Genomic DNA, 26,877 nt, shown 5'->3' with positions numbered 1-26,877 from the left:
GCCCTCGGCTTTTTAACTCAAGTCCCTGGACTGTAACAGTTTCTAGGACTTCGCTCACAAATGCTGTTTTGGCAGAGGGTGTTTCAGGGGTATCCTCGGTAGAGCAACGTGTATTGCTTCTGTTTATTGTATCGTCATTGCAAGGTATTCCCGACCATCCTTGCATTTGAGCTGACTGAATTCATTAAATATACAGAGATTACTTTTGCAGTCCTAGTAATTGGGGAGTAACCATTGTCTACAGGAGCCCCAAGCTGACTCAGGATTTCTTCAGTAATCACATGAGCTGAGGCCTTCTCTCCCTCGTCTCTGTCCCACCCCATTCCTATCCTATCTTCATCTTTTGCAGTCACAAGGTTAGTCATGGTTTTTCCTGAAGCCTGTCTGGCCTCTGTACTGGTGGAGATGATCTTCCTAGGAAACAAGATTTTTCTGGCACTGCATTAGTGGGAGGTGGGAAGGGAAAAAAGGAAACCAGTGCTGCTTGAGAAATTAGTGTCACACAGTGCCTGTGGATTGCAGGAGTTCTCCATAACTTGTCATTCATTTCTTGATGAAATCTGAACTTCATCTAAACACTTAACACTGTTAAATTTGTGTGCTTGCAGGAACTTTACAGACAGGGATCCCCAGGTGTTTCATTTGGTTTTTCTGTGTTTAATTTGACAAATGCCATCATGGGAAGTGGCATCCTTGGTTTAGCTTATGTTATGGCTCATACTGGCATCCTTGGATTTAGGTGAGTTTTTTTCTTTATTTCTCCCCCCCCCCCCCCATTTTGATAGTACACTGAGAAGCAAAGAGGCCCCAGAGCTGGCGTTATACAATTGCTAGTTAAATCATTTCTGGAGGTTTAGCATTTTCCTGCTACTTATATATTATTGCTACTCTGTAGTTTGGAGGGATGCTATATAATTTGTATTTTTTATCCAAAAGTGGGACTAATTTTTAAAAATGGAAACTTGACCCATGCTTGTTTATGATAACATTAAGAAGTGGCTGTTGTTGTGTCACGTTGGCCAACGTGAATTAAAGTTTATCAGCTATCAGATTACTTACAAATAACAATTTTGTGAGTGGAAAACACATAATCTTTTCATTTCTCTCCATCATCTCCTGTCCTCCAGCTGTTAGGTAGTCTTATTTCCCTGAGTCTAGGCATGTGTTCTGTGCCTATTCCTTTTCATCTAGACTCAACTCATATGCCAGTTGGCTCAAAATAGGAGACATTCTTGGCTTTTCTGTGTTTCCATAGTACTTGTCTATTCATTCTGTTATTATAATGTGTTGTAATGATTTGTTTGCAAGTTAGTTTCTCTGCTAAACTGAAATCGTTTAGAACTAGACCTAATCCTTAGCATTTAGCAAGTTTGTTTATCAGTAGAAGCAGACCCATTTTACCAGGAAATTTAAAATGAATAGTCTCATTTAGGTTTATTTTCTGCTTTTATTTTGAATTTCTTGATAAGCGAACCAACTTTTAGGTAACCCAACTTCCTTTTATAATGAGATATATGCACAAACTTTCATAATTTTTTTATTAAAAAAATTTTTTTTGAATGTTTATTATTTTCGAAGGCGAGAGATAGAGCATGAGCAGGGAAGGAGCAGAGAGAAAGGGAGATACAGAATCCAAAGTGGGCTCCAGGCTCTGAGCTGTCAGCACAGAGCCGGACACGGGGCTTGAAGTCACAAACCATGAAATCATGACCTGAGTTGAAGTCGGTCGCTTCAACTCACCCAGGCACCCCCATAATTTTTTTTAAATAAAAAAATTTTTTTTAAGTAGGATCCACGCCTAAGTAGGGCTTAAACTAACCCCCCCCCCACCCCGAGATTAAGAGTTGCATGTTGTACTGAGACAGCCAGGTGCCCCTCATAATTTTTTGAGTTTTTATTTTATTTCCAGTTAATATACGGTGTTATCACTATATTGCAGTGATTCAACACTTCCTTTACAACACCCGGTGCTCATCACAACAAAATGCTCCTTTTTCCCCATCACCTGTCTCACCCAATGCCTACCGCCTCCCCTCTGGTAACAGTTTGTTCTCTATAATTAAGAGTCCATTTTTGATTTCTCTCTCTCTCTCTCTCTCTGGTTTGTCTCGTTTCTTAACAAACATTCAGAGTTTTAAAACTTCAAAACTGTATGTGACATCTTAGGCAAGACATAATTATAGGACTTATTTTGGGTTCCCTTTGAAAAAAATCACATCTTGTACTCCAGGGTCTTACATGCAGATGTATACCACGGAACATGCCCTCATTGAATCATATCACATTTGCCATTTAGTGATACCAGACTGTTATTTTGTGAGGCTTCAAGTGTACCTCTCAGTTTTGCTACTTAATAACAAGTATTAAGTGGGCCAAAAGTAACTTTTGGGGTACTCCACTAGAGCCAGCTTTCTAGAAGCTTGTTTGTTAGTATCTTCCTGAAAATAAGTAGGAAATTATGCATGTTGTCTCTTTTACCACTTTCAGTAAAAGAATCCCAATTATTACATCGTCTGCACCTTTTCAAATTGTGTCATGAACACATCAACTGTGTTAACTGCATTTGTTGGGTTTGGTGGATGTGTGTGTTTAATGCTAGGAAATGCAGTCTTAATTCAGTTTTATAGATGAAGGTGGGGTACAATCTTTGGAAGAGAAGAGACAGAGGGAAGGAAAAAGAAGACAATGACGGGGCGCCCGGGTGGCTCAGTCGGTTGAGCATCCGACTTCGGCTCCGGTCTTGATCTCTTAGCTCGTGGGTCTGAGCCCCGCGTCGGGCTCTGTGCTGACAGCTCAGAGCCTGGAGCCTGCTTCAGAGTCTGTGTCTCCCTCTCTCACTGCCCCTCCCCCACTCACACTCCGTGTCTCTCTCAAAATAAACAAACATTAAAAAAAGAAAAAAAGGAAAAAGAAAAAAAAAGACAATGAGATTCCACAACCAAAACCTCTGTTTGGATTTAAAATAGGAAGAAATAGTTATAAAAGGGAAGTATTGCAAGATCACTGAATGGCTGAACCAGCAGTCAGCAGACAAGAGTGCCGAAGGAGGAAATTTGTTTTTGTTTCAAATAAAGTTGGTTTCTTTCTAATTTTTTATTTTTATTTTTATTTAAAAAAAAATTTTTTTTCAACGTTTATTTATTTTTTTTGGGACAGAGAGAGACAGAGCATGAACGGGGGAGGGGCAGAGAGAGAGGGAGACACAGAATCGGAAACAGGCTCCAGGCTCTGAGCCGTCAGCCCAGAGCCTGACGCGGGGCTCGAACTCCCGGACCGCGAGATCGTGACCTGGCTGAAGTCGGATGCTTAACCGACTGCGCCACCCAGGCGCCCCTCTTTATGACTTTTTAAAATTTAAAAGCAGTATATTTTCATTTAAATAAAATTCAGTAAATGCAAAATAATATTTTCTTTCTTTAGTGGCCACAATCCAACTCTAAGATCATCCCTGTGAACCTTTGAATGTGAAAAAAAAATGGTTTTTTAAAGAGATACCTCAGAAAAGAAACTTGTGTGGGGTTTGACCATGTCCTCTTTTATATTTTAGTTTCTTGCTGCTGATAGTTGCTCTCCTGGCTTCCTACTCAGTTCACCTCCTGCTAAGTATGTGTATTCAGACAGGTGAGTAAAAATACTCTGAGTCATTTGTTGAAGCAGCTCCTTGAGATGGGAACCACATACAGGATTCGATGTCTCAAATTTAATTTCCAGTAGGCATGCATTATTATTAGATAGGGTGGTTGAAATGGAGAATTTCAAAAGACCAAGATACCCAGTCCTACGGAAGTATCCAAGGACAGAATGGAAGGAAGAAACTTACCTCCCTTTCTCTATAGCACACAGCATAGTTTTCTAGGTTAGGGTAGATTAGTGGAGACACCTGAAAAGTGTTCAAAGGATCCAAACCTTATACTATGGGGAAGCAGTGGACAGGTGTTCATTCTGATTGTTTTCTCTTAGGGTGACTATTTCCCCAAGGAGAACGCCTCTCTAGATCTACTCTTGTCTCCGTAGGAGGCAAGGTCACTAAACCTTGCATTTATTTAGATTGTTGTATATTTTCAGTTGCAAGTCTGGAATAAGATAGTCTTTTTGAAAATGACAGATTTATATGCAATTAAAACAGAATAGATATTTATACATATTTTTCCATTTGGACTGTAATTCATTCATGTATTAAGTTCTTTTCAGTTGCAATAAGTAAAAGTATATGAATTACAGAACTGCTTTAATAAGGCTTTTCTTTTGGCATTAACAAATATTCTGTATCCATCAATCCTGGTCTTTTTATCTGTCTAGTCTCTTTTATGTTTGGATTAGGTCAGTTTTGATGCCAGATCATGAGTTTAATTCTTCTTCTTTTTTTTAATGTTTATTTATTTTTGAGAGAGAGACAGAGACAGAGTGCTAATGGGGGAGGGGCAGAGAGAGAGGGAGACACAGAATCTGAAACAGGCTCCAGTCTCTGAGCTGTCAGCACAGAACCCGGCATGGGGTTTGAACCCACAAATGGCAAGATCATGACCTGAGCAGAAATCAAGAGTCAGACACTTAACCTACTGAGCCACCCAGGTGCCCCATCATAAGTTGAATTCTTATGTGAGTGAATTCACTGTGCTCTATCAGGTTTTGTTGTTTTCAGACTTTAAGAAGCAAAATAGATACATGAAATAGACAGTGGGATTATTCTGGCTGGAACAGGTGAGAGAAGCCCAAAGGTATTTCTTGAGAATTTTAAGACTCTTCCAAGCATAGTCCTAAATCCACAACTCTACTCTATTTCGTCCGTCTATGCAGCAGACATATCTGCAGATCCTTTTGTAAGTGATTTACAAACCACGGGGCTTCTAAGTCCAAGAATCTGAGGTGGGACTTAGAAATATGTTTTTAAAAGTCCTCCAGGTGATTCTTCTGCAAAACTGGTTTAAGTTCCACAGCTATAATTTGTATCAGTGCCTTTGGCCATCCAACCTGCAAATGTGTGCCTTTCTTTCAAGGGTATTGGGGACGGTGCAGACAGATAAAAAGACCAGGAAAATGCAATATTAATCTGAAAATACAAGTTATTCATAAAGCATCCCAAATTCAGAAATAATAGCACTAAATAAGTGTCATTGTAAATCCTGCTGAACTTGACTGGAATTTTAATGACCTATTTTAAAATTTTTCTTCTCTGTGTGAAAAGATTTATTTACCTAATTGTTAGTTTTTAATTTTTTTAGTTTTTAACATCTTAATAGGGTTATTTTATTTTTTTGTTATGGATTCTACTGAAAGAGTAATATGTTAGTCAACTGTGGCAATTATGTCTTCATTACACTTTATTAATTTCACTTATTTGGAAATAATATTCAATTTAGATTTCTGAGTACTGCTGATTTTTTTTCTCCTTCACTTCATCTATATTTAACTTCAAAATTCTGACACTGTCTGTTGTTCTTTTCTGTAACTTTAGGGCATATGAAACTGAAAACCTGTTTCCTTCTCTCTTTTCTTTTTTCCTTCATTTTTGTAGCTTACTTGGTCCATGAACTAGCTTCTTCATGGTTCTTCATATGCATTGATGCACCTGTCTTTCATTGATTGAATTCCTTCAGTCGTTGTAAAATTCTCTATGGAGGTAGGCTTTTTTTTTTTTTTTTTATTAATACACACATACACACATAAAAGACTGGAGAATAACATGTAGCTAAATTTTCTTCTCAGTGTTTTGGACCATCATTAAGGAGTATTATGCTCAGATCAGATTCATTGGTCAGAGAAAGGGCTGTCGTAAATCTTTACAAAATAAATTCTTCATTTATTTGCCTGGAGTGCGAGAGAAATTTTCATCTTTATAAAAGTAAAGGATTTCTTCACATGAAATTCTGCTGTTTTGGATTATATATAGGGTTTGAGGTCTATGAAGACTTTTTTGGGGAACTGAGGTAGCATATAAGGTACCTTAATCTCTGTAGCCTTAGTTTATCATCTGTAAAATGATAATGATAATGCTTTCCTTTGGGATTATTGTGAGAATGAAATACAATAATGTATATAAAATGCCAAGTCCTTGGTCAGTGCTAGCTTTTATTATGAGTTCTCACTGATGCAGAACCCTTGAAGATTGCAAGATGTACACACTTCTGCCTCAGAAACAGTGGCGTATTGTGATTCTTTGGGGAAACTTATCTGCTCAGGGAATAAACCCATAGGTCCCCTCCTCTGATCTCCATATCACTCTAAGCAAGAAGGAATGACAGTTGTAGAACTTACCATGCCAGGACAGAGCATGAGCAGGTGAAGGGCAGAGAGAGAGGGAGACCCAGAATCTGAAGCAGGCTCCAGACTCTGAGCTGTCAACACAGATCCTGACGCAGGGCTTGAACTCACGGACCAAGAGATCATGACCTGAGCCTAAGTCAGACACTTAACCAACTGAGCCATCCAGGCACCCATGATCTCTTTTCTTTTGAACTCACTCTAGGGCTCATGGTGACCCTAAAATTTATATTCTTAGCCTGGATCTCTTCCCCTGAATTTCAGTCTCCTATACAACTGCCTCCATGACATCTCCACTTGGATACTACTGTATGTCTCAAATTGACCAAACTGTCTGTTTTTGCAAATGCCAATCTATACCTTCCACTGTTTTCTCATCTAAGTAGATGATAGCATCTTCTTTCTAGTTGCTTAGGCCAAAAGTCTTAGAGTTACGGTGAACTCATTTTTTCCCTTCATACTCCAAATGGAAGCTCCAAATGTGAGGAAGTATCCATTCTATACATTTGAAGGTAAAATATTGACACAACATATGAAGACCATGATGAAAAGGTGTAGAGGCTACCATTTGATCCAGTAATTGTACCACTTGGTATATACCTAAATGAATTGAAAACTTATGTTGACACAAAAACCTGCACATGATGTTTATAGCAGTTTTATTCATAATAGCCAGAACTTAGAAGTAACCAGTTGTCCTTCAGTACATGAATGGATTGTGTGGTCCATTCAATGAAATGTTATTCAGTGCTAAAAAGGAATGAACTATCAGGCAATGAAAAGATATGGAGGAACCTTTGATGCATACTGCTAAGTGAAAGTAGCCAATCTGAAAAGGCTACATCCTATACAATTCCCTCTATTTGATATTCTTGGAACACCTGGCTGGCTCAGTTGGTAGACCATGCAACTCTTGATCTTGAGCTTATGAGTTCAAGCCCCATGTTGAGTGTGGAGCCTAGTTTTTAAAAAATGGCCAATGATATGATATTCTAGAAAAGATAGAACTATGGAGACAGTGAAAAGTCCAGTAGTTGCCAGGGGCTAGAAGAGAAAGAGAAATGAATAGGTAGAGCACAGGGAATGTTGGGGGCAGTGAAACTATCGTATTACACTATAGTAAAGGATACATGTCATTATTTACTTGTCAAAACCCATAGAATGTACAACACCAAAAGTAAACTCTATGGACTTTGGGTAATGACGTGTCAGTGTAGACTCATCAGTTGTAACAAATGTACCACTCTAGTGGGGAATGTTGATGGTGGTGGAGGTTGGGCATGTCTGGGATTAGGGGGGATGTGGGAACTCCCCATACTTTCTACTCAATTTTGCTGTGAACTTAAAACTGTTCTTAAAAATAAAGTTTATTTAAAAAAATTAAGTAACAAACTCAGAGGAAAAGAGGAAACAGATAATACAGAGACCAGATGAGAATTTAAAAATACTATATTTAATAGCTCTAAAGAACTAAAAGGAGATAATGCATTCTTGAAACAAGGACAGGGAGTTATTTAAAGGGTATAATAGAAAATACAAGAGTCCTAGAAATTAAAAATTAAATTTAAAAGTAATTTATTATTTGAGTTGAAAGAGCTAAGGAAATTCTTTAGGCAGGGGGATGAGAGGAAGACAAGGAACTTGAAAATGGGAGAGAAAAGATAGGAAAATAGAGGATCAGTCCCAGAGGTTCAACATGCAAATAAGTGGAATTCCATAAAGAGAGAAAAGAAAAAATATAATGGTAGAAAAATATCAACAGAATAATACAAGGAAAGTTTGTTTAACTGAAGGAAATTAGTTCATAGATTGAAAGTATCCATTATAATACTTGTAAAATAATTCATACCAACACACATCTTTGTGAAAAATCAGAAACCCAGAAAATATCCTAAAAGCTTTCAGAGAGGAGAAACAAACAAATTTCCATACAATGAATCAAGACTGTAATAGCAAATAGCTTTGCAGGAGACACTATAAATAAGAAGACTATAAAACAATACCTTCAAAATTTGAAAGGAAATTACTTCAGTATAGAATTCTATACCCAGCAAAACTATCATTTAAGTGCAAGGGTAGTATAATAACATTTTCATACATGCAAAGACTCAAAATTATCTCCTGTGCACTTGTACTTAATTAGCAACAGAGTTTGCCATTTACCAAACTTATGTACTATCAAAGAAATAGGGAATTTAGCACAGAAGAGAAGTAAAGGGAATTCTCAGGACAACTGAGCAGCTGATCTAAGAGCTACCTCCAGATTGGAGTAGTTTTTTTCACAAAGGCACTGTCAGCTTTCCAGGCCATGCTTGCCTTCAGGATTATAAACATGATGGAAACCCTTTTTCTTTTTCTTTTTCTTTTTCTTTTTCTTTTTCTTTTTCTTTTTCTTTTTCTCTTTCTTTTTCTTTTTCTTTTTCTTTCTCTTTCTCTCTTTCTCTTTTTCTTTTAATTTTTCTTTCTCTTTCTCTTTCTCTTTCTCTTTTTCTTTTTCTTTTTCTTTTTCTTTCTCTTTCTCTCTTTCTCTTTTTCTTTTAATTTTTCTCTTTCTCTTTCTCTTTTTCTTTTTCTTTTTCTTTTTCTTTTTCTTTTTCTTTTTCTTTTTCTTTCTCTTTCTCTTTCTCTTTCTCTTTTTCTTCTTTTTCCCCTTAAAAGAATCCCTTTCTCATTTGTCTGTATGGCTCTAATTTACACTAACAGCACCTGAGTAGGTCAGCAGTCAAGCCTGGTTGTCACAAAAGTCTAGGAATCAAATACCAGAATATTGAAACAAAGTATTAACAAGAGAAATAAAAGAAAGAAATGGATTAGGAAATTGTGGAGATTAAGGGAGTTAAAATCAAGAGAAGTTGATGTCGGAATGTGAATAGTAAGAGAGAAGGAGATGTCTAAGGATATCTCCCAGATTTCTGTTATGAGCCACTGGATAATGATAGTGTCCTTAAATGGAGGTAAGAACACAGCAGGAGGCATTGATTCAAAGTAAAAATGAGTTCAGTTTTGGATAGGTGGGCTTTGAAGAACATTTGACCCTTGAACAACACAATGGCTTATTCATCAGAGCAACCAACTCTTGATTTCGGCTCAGGTTATGATCCCAGGGTCATTGGGATTGAGCCCTGCATGGGGCCTCATACTGAGTGTGGAACCTGCTTAAGATTCATTCATTCTCTCTCTCTCTCCCTCTCCCTCCCTCTCTCTCCCTTTCTTTCCACCCCCTCTCTCTCCCTCTCCCTCTCTAATGTTCTCTCCCCTCCCCCTCTGCCCCCTACTCTGCTCATGCTTGTTTTCTCTCAAAATAAGAAAAATAAATAAATATGGACTAGATACAGTAAGAGCTCAGAGGAGGGAGTGATTTGTCTTGTCTGGGTTGGGTGTTGAGGGTCACTAAATATTCCTGAAGGACTGAACTGAAATTTGACTAGGAGACAAGGCAAGAGAGAATATTTCATATACAAAGGTACATACTACATATTTTATTCAAGATACCAAAAATAGTTTACTATTACTTGTGCATGAGGTACAAAAGAGAACAGATAGACAAGTGTCACACCCTAAGGAATTTGGAGTTTTTGCTGAGCCAGTAAGAAGCAACTGAGGTGGTTGAAAAGAGTCCAGGAAGATCCTGGGATTCACTTCTTATTGCCTCCAAAGAGAATTTTGGTCCCTCCTGGAGCCCACTGGGAAAGAGAACAGTCTACTAACTTCCTCTTCCTAAAGTAAGGTTATAGTGCTTTTATGAGGATTTTAATTCTTAGCAATGATGAGGATATAAATGAGGGGTAAATGTCTCCTTTGTGCTCCCCATTTTTTTTCTTAAACCCTTTAGAGCAACGATTCTAATAACTGTCCGTTGCGACACCTTCCTTGAAAAAAAAATTCTAAATGCTCCCTTTTACTATCTGAAATGAAATTCCTGTAGGTATTATACCTCACCTATGGTGCACTGATTACTTTGTAACTCTGAATAATACATTTAAATTTTTATTTTTGTTCCATGGAGTTTAGATCGTGTCCCTTGACTCTCTGCCATGTTATATATTAGCGTGGTGTCCTTTCTCTCACCTGTCATCTCCTATTTCATACTTTCCATATTTCCCTGCTACACCTTTGTATTGTCAAGGTTGATAGTATTTCCTTTCTGTTTTGTAATCACACGTAAGGCATTCATGCTTTATCTGTAAGATAAGTCTAAAAGTTGAAAACTAATGAATAGCACTTATAGGATAAGACTGTGTTAATGTTGTTCACAGCAGGGCCAAGCAGTATATTGGGGCCCTAGAACTTTCTCTACACATGCAATATGACAACCTCTGTGCCATTTGAAAGGAGAATGTTTCTAGTATTCTAACATTCTGTTTGCTTTTTCTGCATTGAGTTCTCTGAAATCATGCCACATTTAGTGGGTAAATTGACATTTAATTACATATTGAAAAAGATCAGAAGTAGTGATACAGGGGTACCTAGGTGGCTCAGTTGGTTAAGCTGCCAACTCTTGATTTCAGCTCAGGTCATAATCTCAAGGTTCATGAGATGGAGCCCCGCATTGGGCTCTGCATTGACAGTGCAGAGCCTGCTTGGGAGGCTTTCTCCTTCTCTCTGCCCCTCCCCCACTCCCTGGTGCACCCATGCCCTCCCTCATTCTCTCTCTCTCTCTTTCAAAGATAAATAAACTTAAAAAAAAAAAAAAAAAAAAGAACTAGTGATACAGTTGCATAGTAGACACTCAGTAAATGAATGACCTGCACAACACTATTAGGGAGAAAAAGGCAAGAGGAAAATGATGGAAAGCACAAGAAAGAAAAGAATTTCAAAATAATAAGTGCATTGCAAATGGCCAAGTTTCTGAAAGTTGAACTGTATTTGAATAACTCATGTCCCTCAATCCAGATCCAAAGATAATATTGCTGCTGCTGAAACTTGGGCTTTGTACTGTAACCAGAGTTTATTAATTGTCCTATTTCATTGAGGAAAAAATGCAAAGCAGACAGAACACTGGAGTAACTAGCTGGAAATATTCCATGACTTTATGGGAAGCAGCTTTCCAAATGATTCGTGTGGAGGCCAAACTCTTGGTCTAGCCAAAATAGCACTAAAGTGTGCCTTGATGGTACATTAAAGAAGAAATTTTCCCCCAATTTACTTGTTAAGATTTACAGCCTTTCTGCCTCCTCAAAACATAGCATTGATTTCTTTAATATCAAAAAATAATTTCCTAAAATAGATTGCTAATGACTGCTTTCAGTTATTTACTTAAGGAGGATTGGGCCAAGTACTGCTTATATGGTTTCCTGTAAAAGACTGAATTAATTTTATAATTTTCATAATTAATGTTATTCCTATTTTGTAGAATATGCTACTAATATGACTGGTCATTACCACATCTTATTTTGATATCTCTTAAAACATTTTCACTTTATAAATAAGATATTAAAACATCGATCATATGAAAGAGCAGAAAAATGTACCTTATTTGTAGACCAAATGGTAATAATTAAATTACTAAACACCAGAGAAATTAAAAGTTGCAGCTTAAATAAACCTTATCAGATATTTAGTGGAGAAAATGAAACTATTCAGGGGGGTGGGGGGTATGGTTTTTAAAATTCCACCACTCCATTACAGTCATTGTAGAATATTTGAATTCCTACCCAAAACAGTAAGATAAAGAAGACTACATAATCATTGTTACCAGTTTATAATTCATTCCCTTCTTTTTATGTTTTTTACTTTATAGATCATATTCTCATCCAATTGTTTCAGTCAATATTGACATTTTTCATGTTATAAACATAGTTTTTAATGGCTACATATTACTCTATCAGGTATAATTAACTGTAATTTAACCACTTACCATCGTTGAACATTTAGGTCATTTTTTTTTTCAGTGTAAACCTTGCATATAATGTTTTGTCTTATTTTAGGGTTATTTCCTAAGATGCAAAAACTCCAAGGGGTCCAATGTTATATTTTAAAGGTCCATTGTTCAAACTGCATTCCAAAAGTCACACCAGTTTACACTGTAACCAGCATCTTAACTGCCCAAATGCCAGAACAGAACTTTAAGAATATTTCACTAGGGTTGTTTTGGTTTATCAGTTGAGATGATCCAGAAAACCATCAAAAAGAGAATGTGTAGAGATAAAGCACTTGGCTGACTGTGTACATATTTTAGTAAAGCCTCAATGTTAAGCCAGAAGCCATTATTCATATCCGTGATGTCTTAGACATGGGAAAATGCTTCTAATTTTTGCAACATAAAAGAAGTATGATGACAGTGACAAAACGGAATGGCTAGCCAGACATGCTGATCTGAAAGATAGAGTGAGGATTTGAACATTGTACTCAGTTTCCATTTAGACGTCTCAGTGTTTTTCACTCTGAATTTGGGAGTTTGCTGTATTTAGACATATTTTTGTAAAACTAGAAAGTAACAGAGAGCAAGTTTGAGATTGCTAAAATGTATGTCACTACTGTCAGAGGTTGCAATTACATTTATCTTTATTGAGCTATTAGTTTGATTATATTTTCTGTAATAATAAAGGTTGTGTTGTAATATAAAAATTAAGAATAAGTGTTTAATTCATTTAGGTAATTAAAATACAAATTCTTTTTGGAGTCTTACAGTGTTACAACTTTTGCTTATGGGAAAGTTACTTGCTTTTCATGTTTACTAAATATGCAACCTATACTTGTTTTCCGCTGTTCAAAAGTGAAACAAACCTTAAACTTTTCGATCAGTATCGTCTTGATAACTTGCTCATTGACCGAGAAACTCTACATAGGTCATTCTAAAAGCAAATTATTCAATATATTCCCATTTGTGACACTGAAAAGCCTCTTTGCTTTAAATTCTTAGAAGGGAAGTTTTTCTTAAGAAAGAACGGATAATTTTAACTATAACATAAAAGAAGGGTGCTAAAATTGAACAACGATGTTCCTTTAATCTCATGCTTCAGTGAGAGATCAGAGCCCTTCTGGAGACTTGGTTTACATACACATAATATTGAACCAAATTACCTTCTCAATGTCAAATTAGATAGAAGCTAACATTTAGATAGTTTTTCTGGTTTAATATATATACACCTAGACTTTGGAATGTTAAAGTTAAGGAATAACCCTATATAACATTATAAATATTTTAATAATTTGTTTAGGAAAATTAAAACAAACTAGTAAAGATTTATTGATAAAGTAATAATTTTTGTGATGCGATACCCTTTAGAATATGTTTATATGGAAAAAAGAATTTTGGCATTTCACATAGGAGGAAAATTTTCCAGTTCTTAGTTTTGTAACTCTGCTTTTTAATTTTTATGTTCTAACATATATCCAAAATCTACCCATGTGAGATTATTGTAGAAGTCTTTCATTGTTAAAGCATAAAAGTTCCTACTTATACACATTATATATCCCAAGTTCAAAACTAAATTCTTTGTTCACTGTGTTTAGCAGTCTGAAAATAGATGTAAAAAAAAAACAGCTGTGACATCTAAAAAGTTTCTAAATTCTTTGATCAACTCTGATAATAGATTAAAATTAAAAATTTTAATTTTGCAATTAAAAGTGTTTAAGTTTTTGTTCTTAATCAGTACAACTTATTTTTTCAACACTTTTATTTTCTTTCTGATTTTGTAGTCATAACATGTAAAAGTCATACATGGTTTTTAAAACACTTAACCTTACACACCTGGTGGTCTTTGTGTATAAAAGTACAGCGGAACTTTTTGTTAGTGACAATCGAAAGAAGACTCGTGTGTGTCTTGAGAGAATATATTAAAACTTGGTTTAAGAAATGATGAGCCCGGGCACCTGGGTGCCTCATTTGGTTAAGTCTGACTCTTGATTATAGCTCGGGTCATAATCTCACGGTTTGTGAGATCAAGCCCCTTGTGAGGCTCTGCACTGACAGTGTGGAGCCTGTCTGGGATCCTCTCTCCCTCTTTCTCTGTGCCTCCCCAGCTCATGTTGTCTCTCTCAAAGTAAATATACTTCAAAAAAAAAAAAAAAATGCTGAACCATGTCTTTGACTCAATAGGAGATGTTGCTGTACCAAGACTTAACTATCTGCCAGTCTGCTTCTTTTTAGTGTAAGCACTATAGAATTAAGCACTTTTCAAACTATAGGATTACACAAATGTTTTTACTTCTCTTATTTTTACTGGTGGTGTCATTAGTTAGAACATGAAACTATATAGGCTAAGGACAAATTTGGTTCTTTTTTGAGCCGTTTAATTTTCATCTTTTCTGTGACCACATTTCTTGAACGTGTGGACTGAAAATGTAATTTTATACCCTTTATACCCTTTTATGATGAAAAGAGAAAGTGTATGCCCTATTAATGATGGGTAAGAAAAAGTTGAAGGTCTCGGAAAGTATGATAGAACTTTCATACTTTATCTAACCTTATTTACATATGCAGTTTTCAGAAATGATTGCCAATGAAAACCTACTCTTGGTTAGTGTAGTATGCAAATAGTGTGTAGGGAAAAGAGAGGTTCTTCTCTTTTTTTAATGTTTATTTTTGAGAGAGAGAAAAAAAGCAGGGATGGAGCAGAGAGAGAAGGAGACAGAGGATCCGAAGCAGGCTCTGCGCTGACAGCACAGAGCCCAACATGGGGCTCGAATCCCAAACTGCAAGATCATGACCTGAGCCGAAGTCAGACGCTTAACCCACCAAGTCACCCAGGTGCCCCTCAGAGAAGTGGGGTTCTTCTTGAGTAATTAGTGTGTTTGAACTAATGCAGCCTGGGAGGTGGTCAGATAACCTTGGGATTTGCTAAGTTCTACTTATTTTAAGAAGACTCCATCCTTAGAGACTGTAAGTTGTCAAAAGTCCCTCAGAAGTGGTTACTTCTGCTTTAAATTTAGTGTGACCATCCAGTAGCTATAAGGTAGTAGTGGAATAGCTTCCTTCCTTCCCTTTAAAACTTGGCACACAAATAGTTTTGTGTAAAAGTAAAAAATTTTAATGTCTCTTCACAGCTGTGACATCTTATGAAGATCTTGGACTCTTTGCATTTGGATTACCTGGAAAGGTAATTTTTTTTTCTTTACTGTCTCCAAAATCTATACAGGCATTTTTTCCCTTCCATTTCTAATTAAAAGAGACAAATATATCCAAGAGAAAGAAATTCAAGGGAATGAAAGGAAATGAAGGAAGACAGAATGGTGGGAACAGGAAGAGAGAGAGAAGGAATCTCTCTTTCTATGTGCTTCTGGAATCGATAAATTTAACACTTAAATCTATTTTTCACCCTAATGAAGGAGAGGGGTGATGTGAATAATTTTAAAATTGTAACAATGACCTGTTTTAAGTTTTTTTAAATTAATTTTGGCAACATTAACTAATCTTCATAAACATAGGGAAAAAAAGAAGCATAGAATTAATATTATAGCATGACTATAAAACTAATCATTAGATTATATCATTTATAAGCTGAACAATGCGAAAAGATTATATAGCTATTCCCTCTTTTATAGGTGAGGAAATTAAGGCCCAGAGAAATGAAGGGGCCTATTTGTCCACAGTTACTTAAAGCTAGTATGACGTTGTAGAACTTCAGACTCTAAATGAACTGCTCTTCTTCCTCAGAATAGAAATAACAGCAATATTAATTGGGCATTGACTTGTGATAGGCATATTAAACTAAACTGAGAGGTAGAGAAAACAATGTCTTCTTCCACAGATAATCAGGAGTTAAATATTTTTGTTAGTTCTGTAGTACTTTATTTCTGAAGATCTATCGTACTTCGAAAACCCATTTTCATGTGGGTTGCAAATAGGACTTTTTCTTTCCATTGCCAATCTGTTGTTTATGTTTTTTGTTTGTTTATTTTGTTTGTAATCTTAAAGGATACAGTATCTGTAGATGGCCAAACCCACTTCTAAGAAGTGAAAATGGGAGGAAAAAGATCTAGCTATGTAACAGGGGAAACAACCCTGGATTTACATTCACATTAACTTTGTTCTTAACATACAAAAGGGAATATCTAAATCATGCTATGTAGCCTCATAGTTTGGACCGCGTCTTAACAACCTGCAACTTGAACAAAATGAAGAGTATGTTACTTTCAGGTAAAGGGTTTTGTTAATCATCCTAGTACCAGTTTCTCTTTCCTAAAGGTCGGGATGTTTGGTATAGTCATGGTCAGTTTCCTGCATCCACTTTAACCAAGCGAGAAGAAAATGTTATTTATGTAAGAAAACTCTTATTAATTTAATATGATCTATAAATATGACTCTAAGCATTATCACTGTTATTTCACTCTAGTATTTCCTGCATTCCTTGAATAGCAGCAGAGTCTAAAAAAGCATGGACTATTGGGAGTCCCCTTTTCCTAAAACTCTAGATAGTTGCATTATCATTATGTATGCACTCAGTCCTTAGTAGGCAGGTACATAGAAGATTCTCTAAATGAGGAGTTGTTGTTTGTTTGCTTTTTTTATATTTCCTCTCCACCTCCACAATTGGGTTCAAACTTTCCTATTTCCTTCTTTCCAGATATGATACAGATATGGATATGACATAAGATAACATTGCTCTGAGAATTAAATATTTTTAAGTTTTTTGGACTTTTTAAGAAAGATTTTCAAAATTGTCTATAAATCCATTTATATGCTCACCAAACAAATATTTATCAGGTCAATACCATCCGCCATGCACTATACTGGTATACTAGTAGGCTATGAAGACCTACATAGGTAGACAGACATACTGACTTTCTAGATCTTAAGTGCTTAAATGCAGCCAAAAATGGAAACATAATCATGAATAAGTTGATATTCTTTTTTTGAAATATATTAGTAGAAATCCAAATTTCATGTATGACTGACAATAGATACAAATTGCATATGAGAAATAGTGTGCAAAAGTTCAAAATAGCCTTTTCACAAATAACTGTGAGGTTTTGTAATTTTTAAATGGGTTGATACACAAACTTTCTTGTGGACATGTTAGAGTGGCAACTACTACATCTTCAAAGACACCTCTCGTTAATCCTGCTCTGTGAACCCCAAGTCCTCTAGGGTTTCCAGGATAGGCAAATGCTGTGCCACTGTTGGAATTTCTAGTAGAGGTGAGTCTGAAAGGTGATCTGCTCCCAGTCCATGAACTGAGTTATCCTACATAGCTAGTCCACTCTGAGCATACATTGGGGGTACAGATCCACCAAAATTCATGTGATTGAAAGGCCCAAGTGGAAGCAGAATGTTTCATCATTTGCTCTGAGTACATCTGATTACTAAGAATAGATAAAATGTCTAGAGTTCCCCAGGAATCTCATCAGAATCACAAGTCATCAAGCCCTACAAGCTGAACTTAGTCCTTAGGCATATTTTGTTTGGCTTAAATTTTTTTTATGTTTAACTAATTGCCAACTAAGAGTTATGAAATTTTGAAAGAATTCAGTTTCTGACTTTCCTTGAAAAATTAAGGGAATGGAGAAGATCTAGCTACATCGGATTCACTTTCTCACATGCCAACAACTGGCCAGAGCTGAGTAGTAGTTGCCCCATTTTGAAAGGGGAGGAGTTCTCCGATAGACTGTGGTCTTCACAACCTTCTGTTGTCTTACACTGAGCCCGCTCTATATTAGTGAATTTGAAATAGTTTGCTTAAAATTTCAGGTCTGGGATGTGTGGGCTCTAGAGTTTTCTGCTCTAGACTTTTTCTGGGACAGGATGTCCCAGGCCTTGGTGTATGCCAAGCCGGCACACTCAGAAGACTAAATCATTTCCTTTTATGCAAAACAGCATCGGCCCAGCACACCTCAAGCTGTCGCAGTCTACCTCTTAAAGCAATGTCACGTTCTACCTACTAAAGCAGTGAAAAGGGGAGAAGGAGACCAGATAGATTTAATTTCAATTTTTTGGTACTTTGATAACCACCAATTACTAGCTCTTTAACACTTTTAACTGTTTGAAAATGACTGCCAAGAAAATTTTCAAAAGCATTCTTTATAGTAACCGTGGAACTATTAAAGAAAGGCTTTTTATGTGATGATAATTCGTTTTATGTATTACAAATGGCTGACAAAATGTATTCTTTTTGGTTTCTCTTCACTCAACCTCTACATCTGTTTTTTTTAGTAATAGTTGTTGGATTTTAATAAAATACTGATCCTTTTCTATTATTTCTTTCATCTTCTGAATATATTTGTTCTTTCATAGATGGTGGTAGCAGGCACCATCATAATTCAGAATATTGGAGGTAAGCAACTGAAAGTGAACTGCTTGTGCATAAATGCGTTGGAAATGATTTCTTCGTTTTGGTTATTGCCCGACTATGGGTCTAGCTGGGAGCCTGAATCTCTGCAGACATAGGTATCTTCAGAAACCCTCAGTGTTGTCCTCATTTCTCTCTCTCTCTCTCTCTCTCTCTCTCTCTCTCTCTCTCTCTCTCTCTTTTAGATCCTTTTTATTTGCAGGCCTTAGGGGACAATAGCTTCTAAATTTAGTTTCAGGTAAACCCTTAATTTAAATTCTTGTTATTGGGTCTGCAGCACACCTCTAAAGCATTGACTTTCTGTTAGTTGCTATAGTTGTAAGACACAATTTGGAAAACTCTTCAGATGATTCTAAACTATTTCCCCTCTACTTTTGTCCTAATTACCCCATTGGCAGATACTGCTTCAGAGGGAGTGATGTTTCTTGGGCTGTGAACAATCCGGGGTAGACAAGCAATATCGTGTTACAACCAAGAAATTTAAAATGACAAGGTAGTTTAAAAAACAAACAAACCTGAAACAAATAAGAACCATTCTCACATTTACCTTGTATCTTGTTTTCATTAAAAAAGACCCCAATAATTGGGGTGCCTGGCTGGCTCAATTGGTTAAGTATCTGACTCTTGGTTTTGGCTTAGGTCATGACATCACGGTTTGGGAGTTCAAGCCTTGTGTCAGGCTCTGCCCTGACAGCTTGGAGCCTGCTTGGGATTCTCTCTGTCCCTCTCTCTTTCTGACCCTCCCCCACTCACACTGTCTCTCTCTCTCAAAATAAATAAACTTAAAGAAAAAAATCCCAATATTGAGAACCATGTAGAAATGAAAGTTACTGTTAATTATAGACAGTTACTGACTAAATGTATTAAACATTTCAATCCAAAATGGAATATTTTCTGTCCCTCATTATTCTGTCTGATTACTAAGAACCATCACATTTTGTTTAGATTAGGTTGAACTATTGTTTGCATTTTATGTAGAATTTTCAATCCAGGAATTTGGATCTAAATTTGTGACCCTGCCAAAATGCCTGCTGTTATATTCTTGGTATCCTTCATTTTGATCCTTTCCTTGTTCTCTAATCTTGTATCTAACTATTATTGTACATGATATATTTTAGCACTTGTTATTAGATATGAAGTTATTTCTGTGTATGCTTTTCTCCCTTACTATATATGTGTGTGTGTGTGTGTGTGTGTGTATGTATATATATATATATATAATCTTTATTTTTGAGAGAGAGGGAGACAGTGTGAGCAGGGGAGGAACAGAGAGAGAGGGAGACACAGAATCCGAAACAGGCTCCACGCTCGGAGCTGTCAGCACAGAGCCCAACATGGGGCTCGAACTCATGAACCTCAAGATCATGCCCTGAGCTGCAGTCAGATGCTTAACCAACTGAGTCACTCAGGCATCCCTCCCTTACTATATTATAATCTCCTAGGGCGAGGACTATCTCTCATTTCTTTTTGTATTCCTAGAACCTAGCACAATACCTGGGGCATGATAGACCTTTGCTGAACTGAACAGAGCTGAATATTATTTGTATGAGCTATGTCCAAATACTTTTTAATATTCTATATATATTTATCAAGAAAAAGAGAAAAAGGAATGGTGAGCTAAACTACTCATTAGCTTTAAATATTTGAAAAGCTGAACAAGAAATTAAAAGAAAAATGTTCTAGAAAAAGAATCTCCTAGAAAGGATTCTTGCATCTGGTAACAGATAAATCATTAATTTTCTCAACTCTAAGTATGTTGATTTGCTTACTTGCTTTATATTATAACCTTTTTTAGAAAAAAGTGAGAGGCAGTCACAGCAATTTTTGATGTCCCTCAAATTCAGCAAAGCGGATAATGCTGCTTTAGTTTTTAGAATAATATCCTAATGATTTTCTTCACCTTGGCTAAAAGTTTATTTATTGAAAGCCCACTAAGTAATAACTGAAACATATTTCTAGAACTGTTTTCTGTTGTCTTAGCCAGATATGCATAAATCATTCCTTTGTTATAATAGAAGTCGAAGCTTGCTCTTGTGAGCAGATCACTGGGTTGGAAGTCAGGGGCCTTGGATTCTGTGCTCTGGCTCACTCACTCTCTTGGCTTCAGTTTCTTCTTAAATTGCTATGGGAATAGGATGGGAAACTAGGAGCTTATTAAGGTCCTTCTCACTCCAAAATTCAAATTCCACACTTTGGGAGGGCATGTTAACTCCTTCAGAATATTGAAATATTTTTATTACAGGTAAGTTCAGTAGGAGGGTTATACTTGGTTCAAAAGATGACTTGGTCTTTTCTTAGGTGTCTCTAACAAATCTGCAACTATCACTCTAAAAGCTTTCGTGGATGTTGTTATCAGAAAAAGGGAGTCTTGGTTTTTCAACTACCTGTCAGGGCAGCTGCTGAGCCTCTGGGGTTAAAGTCTAGGAACTCTGGTCTTAAGAAGTAGTTTTTTCATGTTTTTTTTTTTTTAAGTTGTATTTTTTTTTTAACATTATTTTGAGATAGAACGCACGCGAGCGCATGTGCGCTTGCCTGAGCTGGGGAGACCAGGGGAGAGAGAGCGAGAATCCCAAGCAGGCTCTGTACTGTCAGCCTGAGTGCAACGCATGGCTCAAACCCACCAACTAAACAGAGAGATCGTGATTTGAGCCAAAACCAAAAGTCAGATGCTTAACTGACTGAGCCACTCAGGTGTATGTTTTTGATTGATGCAAGTTGGTTCTGTGGAAGTCCTAGACGAGTACTTACTAGATTCTGTATGCTTGAGAAGCCCAGCATACTTATCCGGGAGGTTCTTTACTATGTTGTGCATATGACTTATTTAATGTTATTTCCTCAAACTGGATTTTGCCTTTCTCTTTGTCAATTAGAAATATGTTGGATATTTATAAGATGATATGAAGTATATAGCATCACAGATAGAATTTTTGTACTTACATGCCCATCTGCATGTAATTTGGTTCCAGTAGCATTTTCTGAAAGATAGGATGATAATTATTGGTATAAATGGCTGAGTTTTTGTATTGATTATTTAGAACTGAAAAATGACTATAATAGATCCTCTCTAGATCAGACATTCTACTACACATTTTAGTTGTACTTACAGCAACTCTTCAAGGGAGATGATGTTATCCTCATTTTACAGAGGAAGAGGTCAGTGTGTAGAGGGAATAAATAACTTGCTTACATTTACCCTTTAATAAAGCTGGGACTCAACTTCACTCTCTCTACTGCTAAAGACTTTATTCTTTCTGCTGTGATATAGTAAGTGTTTGAAAATCTGTGAAAATACTAAATGTTGAGGATTTTTAAAACTCCTTGGGGATAAGAGCTATGTGTTTTCATTTGTTTTCCTAACTTGACCTAATTTCTAGTAGAGAAACCCAATAAATAATATTTGTTGAATTTTAAAAGTTCTACTTAAAAGCCTAAGATTTTGCCTCAAAGAGACCATTTTATATACTACATTAATGATAGAAAGAAATTTGAAAGCCCAGAGAATGATTTGTAGATTAGAATTATATAAAAATTAAAAGGCTGAAAGTATTGAGAGTTAGATCTTATTTATATAAAATAGAATTAAAATATTTTGAAATCTGTTATTTTGAGGTTAGGTAATCATATTTTATTTTATTTTATTTTATTTTATTTTACTTTTACTTTTAAACATTTATTTATTTTTGAGAGACAGAGACAGAGCATGAGCAGGGGAGGGGCAGAGAGAGAGAGGGAGACACAGAATCCGAAGCAGGCTCCAAGCTTTCAGCACAGAGTCTGATGCGGGGCTTGAACTCACAAACCCTGAGTTCATTACCTGAGCCAAAGTCCAGCGCTTACTGACTGAGCCACCCAGGCGCCCTGGTAATCATATTTTAGATTAATGCTTAACTCTTCTAGTCTTTGTAACATTTAAACATTTTTCAGTTTTCTTAGGATTCTGTGCCCCTGATGAATCTATGAGAAATATGGAAGAGGGAGATCTTTAAAGTCAAAATGATCATGAATTGCCCTTTTTTTAAAAAAAAAATTTTTAACATTTATTTTTGAGAAAGAGAGAGCATGAGTTGGAGAGGAGCAGAGAGAGGGAGACAGAGAATCTGAATCAGGCTCCAGGCTCTGAACTGTCAACACAGAGCCCGATTATGAATTGTTCTTGATCAATATTTGTTACATGGATGTGTCAGTAAAGACCCAGCGTATCCCCTACATCTCTTTATTACATAAATCCAAGTAATTTGCTCATTCATTTGTGTTCTTAGTATCTAGCATATAATAGACATTTCATAAGTAATATTTATTATGGGAAAAAAGGAAGGAGTAAGAGGAGGGAGAGAAGGAAAAGCCAGCGGCCTGGCTTGGTGCTTCTTTAGGAGGAAGAGAATTGATCAACTGGCAAGAGGGACCATGGAATATTATAAGTGAGGATATAGCTTCTTTAGGAAAGAATTTACTGTCAGAAAACCTCTTTCCCCCAGGATCAATGAGGCACCAAGTATTAGTCACAGGGCACTGATGTAGTCTAACAAATTGATTGGAAAAATATAGTGTCTTTGAATAATTTCTAAGGTTTAGAAAAAAATGTGACTCACTAAATATAGCACTCTTGTTCTAAGCTTTTGGAAACCTTTGCCTTTGGAATATGGAAAGCCCTCCAGTAAAATACTACTTCGAGGCAATTCCTTATCTCCTCCCAACACTAATGAATTCAGGGCCTGAAACAGGCCCCAGCAATAGCCCCCGGCTGGCCATTTCGTCAGGAGCTGGAGTGACATTCACTCAGAGTCATTGCTGCTGGGACGCAAAGTCGGTAAAGAGACATCTGGAAGTTTTAATATTTAATGCTAGTACCGGCAAGAGAACTCTGGCTTAGGGTTTGAATTTGGTGGGCTACTAGTAAAAAAAGGAGTAAGAACTGTAGTGGCAAATAAATGTAGGTAATTTCCACATAGTCCTTCTAGCATTTTTGCATTATGAGATTCTTTTCCTAAAAACCAAAGTAAGTAGTTTCACATTCATTTGAACTCTCAATATAGACCACTTAGTAGGCTAAAATATTGCTAGAAATCAAACAGTAAACCCCAAGTCATTTTTAGTCAAGCCAGAGAAAGTCCTGTGGACTCCTAGAAGTGCATGATAAAGTGAAGTTAGTTGATGTTTTTTCTGGTTTTGTATTTCAGTCCTCTCAAAGTGTGGAAAGGTAAGTGGCTCCAAGGAGTACGTTAAATCCTTACTTTGCTCTTTATAAAATAAGAAGGACCACTATGGCTAGCATATTCTTTATTTAGTTCTTTAAAGCCCCAATTCCTTAAAGGAGGTTAAAGATTGAATCACTGCTACATACTGTGAAAGGAGAACCTAAACATTAAGTAGTCTTACTGAAACTTCCTGAAAGTGCTAGAATGATCCAGATTTTCCAGTCTGGCACAGGCCCTACAAACCTACAAGACCAACAGTCTTGATTAACACCTCAGTTTGACAATCTGTTTTAAAAGAAACCCCACAGCCCTTGTTTGTACTCAAACAGGACAATTTCTAAATCTCATCGTCAGAAAGGTATAAATAAGATCGTTTTCAGTTGAGATCTATAAACATTTCAAAGTCTCAGTATTTGTAAAATTCATGATTTAATGTTGGATAAATTAGAAGCTATTTATTTTTATTTTCTGCCTGTATTTTTGTTTTTGTAGGATGATGAACTCATTTTAGATGTACTAGTTTGTATTGTCCCCTGGGAGACTGGGATTGGACGTGCTGTTTCAACGCCATCTGCTGGTCAGCTCATCTGTGGACATACTACAGCTTTTTTGAACCTGAACAGTATGTCCAGAAATTCTGGAAAGCACTGCCTTAGAATAGGAAGGATATAGGAAATTTGGAAGGAGTTTTTTTTTTTTCATAAATACATACTTTGACAAAATTTACTGGCAACATGTCACTTTAAAAAGGTTTTGAAAGTAGTATATTTCTTAGTAATGATTTTTTAAAAATTATTTGAGTGGATAGTGGTATAGTGGATGCATAATATTACATTAGTTTCAGGTGTACAACTTTAAGTGATTTGACATTTTTATTTTTTTATTTTATTTTTTTAATTTTTTTTAACGTTTTATTTATTTTTGAGACAGAGGCAGAGCATGAACGGGGAAGGGGCAGAGAGAGAGGGAGACACAGAATCAGAAGCAGGCTCCAGGCTCTGAGCCATCAGCCCAGAGCCCGACACGGGGCTTGAACTCACGGACTGCGAGATCGTGACTTGAGCTGAAGTCGGACGCTTAACCGACTGAGCCACCCAGGCGCCCCAACATTTTTATATATTATTCTGTGCTCACCACGAGGGTACCTACCATCTGTCCTGTTATATTGCTCTTACAATATCTTTGTATTCATTATGTATTCAGTGTATGTATTCATTATGCCATTTATACCCATGACTCACTGAAGTTCAGTTAGAGGATTTTAGAATAGTAAATATTCTGGTCCCATTGTGTTCAAATTTGAGATCTTGATAAATGATAATGATATACATTTTCTTAGGGTTATGGGAGAAAATTTCCTCCATGTATTTTGATTTCCATTTGTGTACAAATTAAGGAAATGACATTTTTCAGGATTTTAGAAAAAGAGATTGTATTGTGTACTGTTTTGAGTGAGGATAGCCTTTCAGTGGCATTTGGACATTTAGGAGGAATACTGGGTTAATAAGACATGTTGAATAGAATAAACCAGTTGCTATCCATGACTAAAAACATGTTTGAAGTAAAATTGAATCTCTCAGACGGAAAGGCAAACTTATTATTTCCTCCCATAGTACATCTGTTTAGGGCTGGCTGACTAATCCTTTGAGAAGTTGCTGAACTTCCTCCAAGTGCTGAAAACCTAATTCTGTTTTAAAAATAGCTGTATGTAATCTTATCTTCATACGTGTATTTTAAGAGTTTAACAAAAAGGATAATTATTTTTACAACTAATGATTTGTTAGACCTAGATTCCAGTTGAGGCTTTCTTTTTTTTCTTTTTTTCTTTTTTTTTTTTTTAAGGAGTCCTGGGAAAAGTAGTCCAGAAGAATACAGGGTTTTTGGGAAGAGAGATTGGTCTGTTGTTTTAATTTTTTTTTTTTTTTTTTTTTACATTTCAGTTTGATGTTAATATCTCAAATATGTGAGAATAGGAGACTTTCTCCTGTGGATTACAATAATAGCTGTAGATGCATTAGAATCATAGAATCATGCAACAGGGTCCCTCATGAAACTCCTTAGCTTGTCTGAGAAATCTTGTACTAATAACTCTACCAAACCAGCTACAAAGCTGAAATAAATTACATTGAAAATACGTGTCAAAGTATCAACCTAAGTGTTTTTAAAATCAACCTAAGTGTTTTTAAAACTTCTAACTAATTTCTTTGAACTCCAGCATTCATAAGCAATTTGTAACTGAAATGCTCATGACGGAAGAAAAAATAATTCTAGGGAGTGGTCCTTTTCATAGACTACCCTTATTTTTTCTTTCCTGTGGTGGATTCTTCTTCACTTTGCTCCTGCACTTTTCCATAATAGTTAATAGTGCAAATTTCTCAAGCCAGACTGGCTGTTTATACCATTACCACCTTGGGCAAGTTACTTCTTTGTGCCTCCATATCTTTATCTGTGAAAGAAATACCTCACAGCTTTGTGGTAAAGGTTAAATGAGGAAATAACTTGCAGATCACTTAGAATACTGGCCAACATGGTATAGGCATCCCAAACCCAAAAGTGTTCACTGTTCTCATGGTTCTTCTCTCACAGGTCTCTTTCCCCTGTTCTGTATTTCTGGCATCTCTTCCTTCAATGTCCATGTTCCCAGCTCATGTGTTTCTCTTTTATGATTAGAGCAACCAATATTAATAGCTTACTACTTGCTATTGTCTAGTCAAATTTTACCCTATTTTAGTCATTTCTTAATATAACACTTGGTTCTCCGCATGGTTTTCAAAGAATACTTTCAACTTCTGTGTTTTGATTGGGTTGACAGATTTTTTTATTTCCTTCCCAGGGCAGTTTCCATTGAATGAGTTCTATTAGTTATGTTTAAAATGAAGGAGAAAAGAATACTTAGTTAGTTAATGTGGTAAAACTGAGTGATTTGTAATGGCTTGAATACCTGTCATCAAGGTATGTCTTTTAGCACCAATTCTGGCTTGGTAGTGTGGGGGCCAGAATCACTTAACTATAACCATGGCTAAAATGGATGACCCTGGTACAGCTATTAATTTAGAGTACAACATGGTATGTCTTGTATTAGGAGTCTATGCTATGTATGGATGTCAGCAAAAATCATTTACAAATTCTTGCTTATGAACTGTCTCTAAGATAGGTCTTTAAGCACTTCCTTATGTCATTAATAGAAGACA

The 26,877-nt window shown here is 36.3% G+C and overlaps 1 protein-coding gene across 6 annotated transcripts in view; it reads left to right on the top strand.

The window, feature by feature from the left end:
• Positions 1-26,877, top strand: part of SLC38A6 (solute carrier family 38 member 6) — a 74,233-nt gene that overhangs the window by 661 nt on the left and 46,695 nt on the right. For 5 of the 6 annotated variants that reach the window (XM_086709606.1, XM_086709605.1, XM_086709604.1 and 2 more), the window contains exons 2-5: positions 609-739; positions 3,548-3,621; positions 15,250-15,302; positions 18,437-18,476. In XM_086709606.1, the coding sequence (XP_086565732.1) occupies positions 609-739; positions 3,548-3,621; positions 15,250-15,302; positions 18,437-18,476 (298 nt within the window). The remainder of the gene's footprint in view (positions 1-608; positions 740-3,547; positions 3,622-15,249; positions 15,303-18,436; positions 18,477-26,877) is intronic. The other variant, XM_086709608.1, reaches the window with a different exon arrangement.

The sequence above is a fragment of the Puma concolor genome, chromosome B3 (assembly GCF_028749965.1).
Source record: "Puma concolor isolate L17-30 chromosome B3, mPumCon1.1.hap2, whole genome shotgun sequence".
NCBI lineage: Eukaryota > Metazoa > Chordata > Mammalia > Carnivora > Felidae > Puma > Puma concolor.
Note: the sequence above shows the minus strand (reverse complement) of the source record. Positions and strands in the feature narration are given on the sequence as shown.